The 12,741-nt window shown below is 46.0% G+C and overlaps 1 protein-coding gene across 4 annotated transcripts in view; it reads left to right on the forward strand.

Moving 5' to 3' along the window:
• Nucleotides 1-12,741, forward strand: part of TMEM94 (transmembrane protein 94) — a 968,231-nt gene that overhangs the window by 494,643 nt on the left and 460,847 nt on the right. For all 4 annotated transcript variants that reach the window (XM_078654522.1, XM_078654523.1, XM_078654524.1 and 1 more), the window contains 2 exons: nucleotides 7,210-7,383; nucleotides 8,062-8,164. In XM_078654522.1, coding sequence (XP_078510648.1) covers nucleotides 7,210-7,383; nucleotides 8,062-8,164 — 277 coding nt within the window. The remainder of the gene's footprint in view (nucleotides 1-7,209; nucleotides 7,384-8,061; nucleotides 8,165-12,741) is intronic.

The following is a 12,741-nucleotide window of genomic DNA, read 5'->3' on the forward strand; positions in this document are numbered from 1 at the left end:
TATCTGATAAGTGCTGTGTGACTGCTGTAGGAAAAAGGCCAAGTCTGAAGCTCACAGAGTTTGTGCTCTGTGCTTGCCTGTGTCTTATGTATTTGACACTTGTCTTCTCTGTAAAATCTTTTCCAGGCGCCCTGCGGACAGGGAGAAGATTTGGCTCCCAGGGTTGGAGCAGGGAAGACTGAAGGCATCTTCTTCAGCCTCTGGGTAAGGAGAGGGTGGGGAGGACTCTCATCAGAGCAGCCTAGTAAGCTGAAATCACAGAAAGGCAGAGATCCAAATCTGTATCAAAGACACCCTCTCCCAGTACTTAACAAACCTCTCTGAGATTGCAGGCCAGCTATGATGCAGTTCCTGGAGAAGGTTAAAATCCCATGGCTTACTTGCAGAGGACCACCTAGCTAAGTTGGATTCAGACCTTCAGAAAGGTGAGCTCATAGCTGTCACACACGAGCTACCCCTAAGAAAATGCCAGGAGGTAATTGACTCCCTCCTGAATTCTATCCACAGACATGCTCCCAGACAGACTCCTAGAAGACTATGTAGAAGCCAAACAAAGAGGGATATTATCGGAGGCTGTGAAGGAGGCTATTACAGTCATGGGACTCAATCTGGATAGGGACCTAGAAGAGCTAGGTTTGTATAGACCATTACCCATGCTAAACATAGATACAAAAACGCTTTCCAAAACTCTAGCAGAGCATGCTGTGCTCTCTGGGGTGTTCCCCAGCAGGAGCGCAACTGACAAACTATGCGGTTCCGGTCAGCGTCCAGGACGGCGACGTTGAGAGCAGGTAGGGCACCGATATGCTCTCCGTCGACCCAGGACTCTGGTTGACGCGACCTCAAAGGTGAACGTCAAGGAGTTGACCTGGAGGACCTCGACGTCGTGGAGATGGTAGACATCGAAGTGAGGAATCGACTTTAATGGGATGCTCGACGTCGGGGTGTAGTAATGCTTGACGTCGAGGTGGAGTGATGCTCGACATCGAAGTTCAGCATACTCGACTTCGAATTGCAGCAATGCTCGACGTCGAGGTGAAGCGATGTTCGATGTCGAAGTGGAGTAATGTTCGACGTCGAGGTGGAGTGATGCTCGACGTCGAAGTTCAGCGTACTCGACTTCGAAGTGCAGCAATGCTCAACATCGAAGTACAGTGATGCTCGTCGTCGAAGTACAGTGATGCTCGTCGTCGAAGTACAGTGATGCTCGATGTCGAAGTGATGCTCGACGCCGAAGTGAAGGTTGACGTCTGGGTGAAGTGATGTTCGACACCGTAGTGACGTTTGACATCATGGTGATGGTCGAGGTCGTAGGGATGGCGACGTCGTAGTAATGGTGACGTTGTAGTGATGTTGCATGGGCTCCGCTGTCTTCCATAAGGTCCTGTCGTCACCGTTATGGAAGGTCTCGGTTCCGGCATGCCAGGGATGCATCTTTCACGAGTGCGGGGAGGTTCTCTCCTACTCTTACAAATTTCCCCCATAGCGGGTTGTTCACTGGTTGGCGGTACTTACATTTCGTCCATTGCTACCTGCCAGGAGGTTCTGGCTTCGCTTCTCCCTGTACAGTCAACATCAGCGATGTTTAAGACTCTACAGATAACAAAAAAAGGAATTTAATTTATTCCGTCCACTGCTTCCCTTGGTTCTGGGTTTGGAGGAACCAGCTATAGTACTGTTTATATTTTTCCAGAGTCGGACCCTTCCTTCTTTCCGGTTGCACCCTACTCCTGACTTTGTCAAAGTGGTGGCGGCATGAAAACAACATGCTGGTGGCCCGCTCTTGCTGGGACATTGTGATCGTTCCCTGTGGGAATCCCTTCAACAATTTGTGGCTCTCATGCCCAGAGACAGGAGGAAAGCCTTTCAGAGATAGTATAGAGGGCATTATGGTTTCGGATCTATTCATCGGCGCTGCAGCGGATAATTTGCTCCTGGCGATCCCAGGATATTGCCATGGTTTTGTTCTACGACGACATACTTGTATTCGTCTACCATCTCTGAAGACTGCGGCACAGCAGTGTGTTTCTAATCTCCCGTTCTCTGGCACAACTCTTTGGCTCCCATGTGGATAGCGAGTTAGCCCGCATGAAGTCCGTAGCGGAGACTTTGAAGGCTGTAGGTTTGGGGAAGCCTGGAGAATGGCTTAAGGCCTTCCACCCTTTCTAGCGGCGTTATTCCTCCAACTCGATCAGCAACATGTGCGAGTTGTGGAAGGAGGCTGACGCCCTCTTCCAGAAGAGGAAGATAGAATCTGCTCTTCTGGGACAGAAAGGAACTGGACTGTACTCACTCTTCCTTCTAGTGTGCAAGAGGGACATGACCGGGTTTGGACCCGTTTTTGATTTGCGGCAAGCCGACACATGGGTTCGCAGAGTAAAAATTCCGGTTGTTGTCCCTGCATTAGTTTCCCCCGCAACTTCATCAGGTAGGCTGGCTATGCGCAATAGATCTGCAGTACGCAGATTTTCACATACCCTTAGTGGGGAAAATATCGCACGTTCCTGGTTTTCCCAGTGGGCAACAACCATTATCATTACTTTGTGTTGCCTTTCGGCCTGAAGTCATCACCTCAGACATTTTCCATACGCAAGGCCGTAGTGGCGGCGCATCTGCAAGGGAATAGTGTCTTCGTGTATCCATATCCAGACGTCTGGTTGATCAAGGCAGCTACTTTCAGGTAGCGCGCCTACATTTCGATCGGACTTCCAATCTTTTACTTCGTTTGGGACTCTGCATCAACCTCACGAGGTCTGTCTCGGCTACTGTACCCTGTCTACAGCACCTCGGGGCAACTATGGACGCACGCACAGCGAATGTGTGTCCTTCGGAGGAGAGACGCTCATCGATCCTTCGGAAGGCTCTAGCTCTCATGATCATGTACTCCCCAACGGTGAGAACAGTATTGTCTCTCCTGGGCTTTATGGCTCTATGTGTCTTCCCCTCTCCAATGCACACTTCCATGTGAACCCCCTACAGGGATGTCTGGAGGGTCAGTGGACCAGACAATGGGGGTTTGGGAAGACAGGATTCACCTGTCACGAAAAGCTCTACAGTCCATTCCCTGGTAATGTTTTCCACAAAATCTCTTCTGGGGGATTCCCTTCCACATAGAGATGCCAGTGCAACCCATAGTGCTGGTTGCTTCTCTACATAGCTGGGTGTGAGTTCTGACCCTCTTCGGATACAGAATACATGGTCCCCGAAAGAGACCAGGTACCACATTGGTTTCCTGGAGCTTAGAGCAGTCCGGATAGACCTAATGCCGTCCAGCCATCGTGTCACACCTGCTTCCTGTTTGTCCAGATGGTCAATATGGTGACACTGTTCTGCCCCTACAAGCTAGGGGGATCCAGTTCTCTACTGTTGTCTCGGGGATCCCAGACAGTCTGGTTTTGGCTGTTAGCCATGAACCTGACCAGCATGGCAATTCTCCTTCCCTGTGTTCAGAATGCTCAGGCAGGTGCTCTCGGCAGACTCATTCACTTAAACCACACATGGGTCTTGCACGACGAAATGGTGCATTACATATTCGAAGAATGGGATACTACGGGAGTCAATTGGTTCTCTGCCGCAGGAAACAGCAGATGCCGCGACTTCGCCTTCAGGTTCTGCCACCCAGGGACTCTGGGGTAGGCTCTATGGATCGATTAGTCAGGCGTTTTTTTTCTCTACGCTTTTCCGCCAATTTTCCTCATTCAGACTATGCCTATCAAGTTCTCTCTCTTACGGGCCTAGATGATCCCCCTGGCTTCGGAGTGGCCCTAGTGGTGGTTCACAGACCCACTCCTCCGGTCTCCTCTGCCATTTTCTCTTTCGTGCCAGGCCGGACTTTCTGAGGAAGTTCGGCGACAGAGGGTGCACTCTGCCCTCTTGTTGTTGCAGTTAGCGGCATGGCTCCTGAGCTCGTACAGTGCGGACATTTGAATCTCTGTCTGGACTGTATGGAGATTTTATATAAAAAAAGAAAAAAAGAAAGGGGAGGAAGGTCGAGCTTCCATCTACACGCATGGTGTGTTTTTAAAAACTTGGATTCTGCCTCCTGTAAGGAAGATGTCCTCCTTCCTTACTTCCTTCTCTTGGCTCGATCTGGTTTTCATTGCCATTCCATATAAGTTTATCTGGCAGCTTTGACTGCTTATAGGAAATGTCCTTCACAAAATTTTGTTTGAAAATCCCAGCCATGAGAGATTTTCTTGAAGGATTGACGAAAGTGTTTCCTCCCATTCGGCACCCTTCGCCTTCCTGGGAGTTGCATGTAGTCCTGTCACGACTGATGAAGGTACCATTTGAGCCCTTCCGTATAGTTTTTTTTCTTCAGCATCTGTCCTGGACGACGGCTCTCATTGTGGCCGTCACCTCTGCCCGCAGGGTCAGCGTATTTCAGGCTGATGTTGTACTGCAACCTTATACGGTTTTCATTCCTCTACGGTAGTTATGAGGACTCAATCTTAGTTCCTTCCTAAAGTTGTGTCAGAGTTTTATGTAACCAGTACTGTTACACTGCCTACAATTTTTTTGTCAGAATCCCTCTTCCCCTGCTGAGAGAGATGCCTTAACTTTTGTTGGAAAGGTCTTGTAATTCTATTTTGGACAAGAATTACGATATCCGTAGTTCAGAACAGCTATCTGTGATCTATAGCTCGTTCTGAACTGGTATAGCTACCTCCGAACAATCTGTTTCTGGGTTGCTGGTTTTCCTGTATACAGCTGACAAGCCTTTGCTTAGTGAGCCTAGGGCTCACTTTACCTGAGGTAAAGCAGCTGCTGTGCCTTTACTTCGTAGCGTACCTATTTTGGAATTCTGTAAGGCTGCCACTTAGAAGTCAGTCCATACCTTTGCTTAACACTACTGTCTGGACTCTGATACCAGGGCAGATGCTCAGGTTGGGCAGCCTTTGCTGCGGATTCTTTTTGCACCATAGTGGGTGTGTTTGTTTCTTCCACTGCTGGGGTTGGTTTTTGGGATGGGCTTGCCATTCTATTCACATGATTAAGACTATACATAGAGATCCCCTACTACATAAGGAGTAGTTTCTTATCTGTAACTCCAGTTCTGTAGTAGGGGTATCTCTGTGACACTAGCCTTACGTGCTTTTGCCACTATTCATAGTCACTCCTTCGTTGTTATATATAAATGTAATTGGGGTAGAGGAGTGTCTCTTTAACCCTACCTCTCCTATTGTTTACAAGTATCTCTGTGATAGTCATAAGCAACCTGCCCTCCTCCCCAGTGGATGAAACTGTGATATCCTGAGGCACCAGGCCTTTCTTTATACGCCGTCAAAAAGAACTGAAAGTAAATGGCCTTTGGCTGTGCATCATGGGATACCAAGTGTCTCTGGAAGGATCCTTAAAGGCACTGTATCTATTTACAGACATATAATGGCAGCCTATGGGGCTTGTCTGTCCAGCCCTTCATCTCTATCATGAAAAAGGGATTTCTGTGAAGGGGAGTTTCTCTATGTGTGAAACTCAGTAAAATAGTTAAATGTAATTGTTACCTGGCTATCCTTTTCACTTCAGGATGAAGTAATGACCAGAGTAGCCTGGTGTTTTCAGGCTGCATTATTGACTTAGTGTCTATGCAGGACTGCAGTGGAAGACACCTTAAGAGACTATATCTATTGAAGTGCTCCGGGGTCCACGCACATGGGCGGGACTATTCACATGATTATGACTATCACACAGATAACCCTACTACAGAACTGGAGTTACAGGTAAGAAACTACTCCTTCTCTCTCCCTCCCCTATTCTGTGTATAGTAAATTAGCATGTCAAGGCAAGGAGCATCAAAGGGCATACCACCTTTCATATGTGAGCCTGGCTTCCCCCAGACCTGAGAGATGTTGCCCCTTTAGGCCCATTTGGCACCAGGACCGGTGGGAAATTAGCTTTGCAAGGAGGTGTGTTACACCTCCAGGCTAGTTACACCCATAAGGTGGGCAGCCTGAAGTGAACACAAAAGAAAATTCCATCATCTTGTGTGTGATGGAATTAGGAATTCTTGGATAGGGAGAGGCCCACAGGAAGTGGTCATTTAGGGGGTGTAGTGATTGCAGGGGTAAGTAGCCCATTGGCTACTACTCTTCACTCCCCTTACCGACCCTAAATTCAGTATTTAGGGGGTCCCCTGGCACCAGGAAATCATATTTGACTACAGGGAACCAAGGAAGAAAGAAAAAAGACCGAAGAGAGCGAGAGCCAAAGATTGGTGCAAACCACTGCCAGGCTGCTTGCACTTTGAATGTCTCTGGGATCGACTTTGCCAAGGGCTGGACACCCTCCCCCAAATCCTTAGAAGCCCGCCGAGCACGTCAACACCCGAGAAGGATCTCACTTGGAGTAGAGGAGCGGCTCGACTGCATCTGCAGGCACTGCAAAGCATCTGCCACTCCATTGTTTTGCTAGCCATCGGGCTCACTGAAGGAGCAATGCGACAGGAGAAAGGTCTTCATGCTCCAGGTCAGATCCGTCGCATTGAATTGAATTGAATCCGCATTTCTAGAGCGTGTGGTTACCCGGAGGCATCCCAGCGCTTGAAGCAGTACAATCACGAACTCCGTGCTGTGTTGAGGTTTTTATGAGTTTTCGAAAAGCCAGATGGTTGGTCTCAAGACGAATATGGAGGGGGAGACGGTTCCACAACCTGGCGACATTATACAACTGCTGAAAACTGATGCTAAAGTTAACACAAGTGTTGGCCAAGCTGCTCTCAAGAACTCTCTTGGCTGACACCTTATATGGAGTCTCTCAGTCTTACTCATTTTGCATAACGTTATTATTCCATATGCTAAAGAGCCACAGGACTATGACGTTGTTTAGCTTGCTGTTCTAGTCTAAAGTTTGAGTATCAGTGAAGATTCTACGATGCAGAAGAAATGGTTATTTACTTGTAGTCCTGATTCTGAATTATAGGAATCTTCGTTGATGTCCTAAACAATTCTCGCTACTCCCCAATTTCTTTTCTTGGGCATATTGACTAAAATCAATTGTATTCCTTGTCAACCCTTATTTGCTTGAAAAAGAACGGACACTGTAGTATAAAAACAAATACAACTTTAGTTTTAGGAAAGATTTCCAACCAGGGCAAAAATATGAACTCCTTGTAGGAGGATGAGAGTGAATTTTGTGCATGTTATCAATTTATTTGGTTTCATAAATCTAATACTTGATATTTTAATGACATCCTTCTTGTTTCTAACTCAGGCTTCACCCCTGGAGCCAAAGAGCTGTTTCAGCAGGAGAACCACCTTGCCATGTACCTCCTGCCAAGTGACGAGATGGTGAAGGAGACGATTCTGGGCAAATTGTCCACCGTGGCCAAAAGAAGGCCACCTTTGAGCCACATGATTAGCCTCTTCATACGAGACGCCATCAGCAGTAAGTAAAGAAAGAAATCTGAAAATTCTTTGGCTATGATGGAGGCCCGAATAGAGGAGAGAAGTGTACTTACTTCCTTATGCTAGCTCAAACAATTAGGGGTGACAAGATGCTAACCATTTAATGGAAGAGAATAACGACTCCATTTTACTTGAAATGAAGCAAGTGGGAAGCTGAGAACAAGTGAACATTCGTGAATGAAAAGAACATCTGTGGTTAAAATAAATGGGCTTTTTAAAGTGAAGAGCGAGTTGGTTTATCAAGTGGTATTACCTAACCCAAGCAAAAGTCTACCTTTACATAAAAGACGTGGATGGCAGAAAGTTCTGTTGCATCACAATTATTCTTGGTATCTAGCTAGCAGGGAATGGAGAGTATGAATTGCAAAGCGACTAGTTAGAAGCAGCTGTAGACCTGGAACTTTACTGATACCCACAGCTTCATGTAGAGAAACACATTTTAGCACCAGTTCTATCCTAGCCTTTCAGTGGTAAGGGCAGATGTGGGGTAGATGAAACCCAACTGCTTACTGCCAATATTTCTCATCCAATATACCTTACACCTACTTCATATGCATTCTTAACATTATTGCCATATATCAAAATGGATTCTAGTAATGTGATCTTTACTTTACTATCTGATCGGGTGGAAGACTGTTTTTCTCTTTCTTTCCTGTAGACACAGAGCAGATGCTGTCTCATGGCACTGCTGATGTCATCCTGCAGAGTTGCACAGATTTCTGGGACGGTGCAGACATCTACCCTCTCTCAGGATCTGACAGGTGCAGTTAATTGATTTTGACTTACATTTTGTGTTTGTTTTTTGTGAAATAACAGTTTTTTCCATCAGAGTATGTGTACAGCAGCCGGGTCATGTTTGTGACTAAGAAGTCTCTGCTGCCGTTTTGCCAGCCTCTTCCACGTCTGCTGCTTCTGTTATAATGCTTACTAACTGATGCTCGTTCTTTCGCAGTGTCGACTCCTCCGCTAAGGCGGAGAAGCGTTGCCTCACTGCTCTGCGAGCAGTAGTTAAAAGAAAACAAAAATGATAATAGCCAACGTTATTAACATTTTAGTTTTCTGTTTCCTGGTGCAGGGATGGACTGCCAGAGCAGGGGCCAGGAAGAGGAGTAGTTGCTCCACTATTAAGTGTGCATAACTGTTTGGCCGGCTCTCTGGGGCAGCCCATAACAGTCATGAGCACTTTGTGTGTTCAGCATCCAGGCTGAATTACAGCCTAGTTGCAGAACATGCTCAGGCCCCCATTCCCCACGGTGCTCAGACCAAGCACAATGCTGCTTTGCAACGTTGTTTTCAAAGGGGAGTCTGGAGCTTTGGTGCTTCCTGGTTCCTGCTTCCGAGGAGCGAGTGGCGGCAGTGAGCGGACTGAGAGGTGGCGGCCGGCCGGATGCCCGGCCTGAAGGTAAGTGGTTTTGTTTGAATTATTTTAATTAGCAAACCCCCCCTGTCCTGCCACCGGTGGTAAATAGCAGCCGCCACTGGTCTCTACTTTGCCATTGTTATCATTATATTAACACTTCAGATTCGCCTCTTCTATGTTTCATCCCACTTTTTCTAAATATTTTCTTTAGTTTTGTATTGTCTGACGGAGACTTCTAACTGTAGATTTCTTACCTTAGAATTATTGCAAGGTGTCAGACTGGATATGGAAATTTTAATGAGCAGTAGCCCTGCGCGCTGGTAAGAAGCGGTGATCTGCTCTGCGTGGTGTTGTCCACACTGGAAGTAGCAAGTGCGGTGCCTATATAGGTGCCACCCCAGCACGCTGATGTCAGTTCTTTTCTTTATGCCCCAGTTAGAGCAGATCCAGAGAGAGCTACTGTAGGAAGTAGGCTCTGTATATGATAGTTCGAGGCATGTGAGCTGTAATCACATGCTTTGCATACTCCTGCCATCTAGTGTTGGGTCCAGATATTTGCAAGTTGTTTTTCTTCGAAGAAGTCTTTCCGGTCACAAGGTGGGTGACTCCTCCTTTTGGTGACTACATTGTTGTATTGTTTTTTTCCGCAATCGGGTTTGGACGTGTATTGCAGCGCTCCGGTTCAAAGCAATTCTTCGGGTTCCCCTCGGTGCGCAATCCACTCTACCCGCGTCGGTATTGTTTCAAACGCGTATCCCACTACTCTACGTATTGCATCTGTTGAGGAAACCCTCCATTTCGATCAAAGATCTTTGGGAAGGCCGTCTGGCCTAACCGCATCGGTCCACTTCGCAGTTGATAGAATGGACTCCATTCATATTCTGCCCTCTGTGCCACTCCAAGTATCCGCGCACCGACTCGCACGAAGTGTGCAACTTGTGCTTGTCTCCGGCCCACAACGAACAGGATTGCGATGCGTGCAGATCATTCTGATCGATGAAAACGTTGAATACACGCACAACATCTTCGACGAAGGATCCAAGACCGAATTCGATGCACAAGGGGCCGGGTAAGAACAAGCAGAACTTGTCTCCATTCCAGAATCAGACTCCGAGTTGGAAGAATACTTCAGGCTCGGACGAAATCAGGCTCGAAGCCAAAAACCGATTTGGAGCCGAAATTGTTGACACCGAAAACAAAGCCTCCTTCAGCACCAAAACCTTCAGCGCTGAAAAGTGATTCTACCCCGGCACCTAAATCTTTGGTGCCGAAACCTAAAACTGTTCCTTTGAAGCTGCGCAATCCGATCTTTGACGCCTCAACACCCAAATTGACCCTAAAGAATAGGAACTTTATATAAATCCAGATACAGGACGTGTTCTTACTAAGTCACCTCAGAAACGCAAACCTGAGTCAGAGAACCATCTTTCTTTATTCCTTTCAAGAGGAAGAATGTGGGTACTAACCCTTTCCCTCCTCCTCTTTTACCACGTTCCCCTACACCAACCCCTCCACCTTTGTGTAATTTACTGATTACACCAACTAACTCTCCACCACCTGACGATGATGGAGATGAGGGGGACAATATTTAACAAAGTATTATCAACCAGATTTACCTATAGATAACAACCCAGATCTTTACCCTGCAGAGCCTTCCCCTCCTGACGGCTATGTAGGATATCTAGAATTACTTGCTAGAGCTGCAAAATATCATGGGGTACAGTTGCACTAGGAATCTTTAGAGGAAGGTTTCCTATTTGAAATGCTTAGTGCCACACAGAGGGCTAGTCACACTCTACCTATGCTTAAAGGCATGATGAGACATGCCAACGACATCTTTAAAGATCCAGTACGATATTGCATTCTCTCCCCCAGGATTGATAAAAAATATCAATCTGCTCCCTCAGATTCAGTCTTTATTAAAGGATAGTTACCACTAGACTCTTTGGAGGTCTCTAATGCCCGTAAACAGGCCAACTCACAGACTACAGGGGATGCTCCCCCTCCAGACAAAGAGTCAAAACTATTAGACACCTCTGGCAAACGAGTAACCGCCCAAGCAGCAAATCATTGGCTCATTGCCAAAATCCAGGCCCTGCTATCCAGATATGATAGGGCACACTGGGACGAAATGGAATAGTTGCTACAATACCTCCCAGATGAGCCCAAAGCAAAAGACCAGGATTTAGTCTAGGAAGGGAAGTTCATATCCAATTCCTGAATATTATGCGATTTAGATGCTGCCTACAACGCAGCTAAAGAAATCAACACTAGTGTGTTACTGAAAAAACATGCATGGTTGAGGATTTCTGGTTTCTCACCAGAAGTACAACAGTCTATTTTAAATCCTCCTTTTGACAAGGAACATCTATTTGCGCACAAAGTAGGTAAGTCATTAGAAGAAAAAAAAAAAGACACCGAAGTAGCCCAGTCTATGGGAACTTTGCAGTCTCCTTCTAATCTGGGCTCCTTTCGTCGATCCTTCTATGGTGGAGGGTCGCAAGCCATGACCTCAGATAATACTGCCACCTCTTACAAAGGCAGCAGTTAATCTTCCTCTACAAGGGGTTTCTTTAGAAGAGGATATAGAGGTAACAACATCAAAGGTTGAGGCCAGGATTCTGCACCGCGTAATTCCCCCTCCCCCAACAAGCAGTGACTTGCCTACACTTCCCTCCCCAATCATTTAACACCTTTCGGGGAACGTCTTCTACAATTCCTCCCCATTTGGCAATCTATCACTACAGACAAATTAGTGTTAGGAATTATCCAACATGGTTCTTGCCTGGAGCTTACCAACAATCCTCCAAACATACCACCACATTCTCACAAAATGTTACCGGAACATTTACATCTACTTCAGCAAGAAATCCATTCTCTCCTCTTCAAAGGAGCCATAGAACCTGTGCTGTTATAACATCAGGGGACAGGCGTGTACTCCCTGTACTTTCTCATCCTAAAAAGGACGGCTCCTTGAGACCTATTCGAGATCTCAGACAACTAAACCTCTGTCAGAGCATTTCCACATGGTAACACTCCAACAAGTTTCCAGCTTCTGCAGCAGAGCGATTATATGTCCACTCTAGACTTAAAAGACGCATATTTCCACATTCAAATTCATTCTGCCCATCGCAAATACCTCCGATTCACCATAGCGGATCATCATTACCAATTTAAAGTACTACGGTTTGGAGTCACCACTGCTTCCTTTTTTTATTTTTTTATTTATATGTTCACAGCAAGAAACATTAACAGATACAAGTACAAAAAAAATAAGGACCAGCATTCATTTGCAGGCATGAACAAATTCATTACAAAAGAACCGATTAATCAAGACAAAGCAGTTCATCCTGCCCACAATGCTTGACCCCTTAGCATTCCATCGATTTCCTATACAGTTCATCATTCATCTACTGTCAATCCTCATAATAGTCTCGAAAAGAACCCCAAATTTTTATGCCCTATTTTTTCTTTCTAATACCCCTAATAGAAAAGAGACCCCACTCCAAATTAAATAGACTGTACATTTTAGCTCGCCATTGATGAAAATCAGGTGGTTTCTCCTGAAGCCAGTCAGTGGCTATACATAGCCGTGCAACAGTCATAGAAAAAAAAAATAAAGTGACGAAATTGATATTGAGTCCATTGACCTATCCATGGGTATTTTCCCCAATAGCATCATGGCGGGTGTGATATCTACAGGCATTTTAGTTACCAGTGACAACAACTTTCCAATTTCTGCTATAAAACATTGAAGTTTAACACAGCTAAAAAAATGTGTACTGTCTGCATCATCAGCCTTACAGCGAAAACATTTACCCTCATTCCCTCCCCCCCCATTTTGCCATCCGAACGGGAGTATAGTATAAATCAAACAACGTCTTAAAAAATTGGGCTTTTAAATTTGCAGACATTAATGCCTCATTAGCCATCAAATGCAAATCTTCTACAACTATATCTGGGTCATCTAGTGCAGTA

This window comes from Lissotriton helveticus, chromosome 7 (genome assembly GCF_964261635.1).
Source record: "Lissotriton helveticus chromosome 7, aLisHel1.1, whole genome shotgun sequence".
Classification (NCBI taxonomy): Eukaryota; Metazoa; Chordata; class Amphibia; order Caudata; family Salamandridae; genus Lissotriton; species Lissotriton helveticus.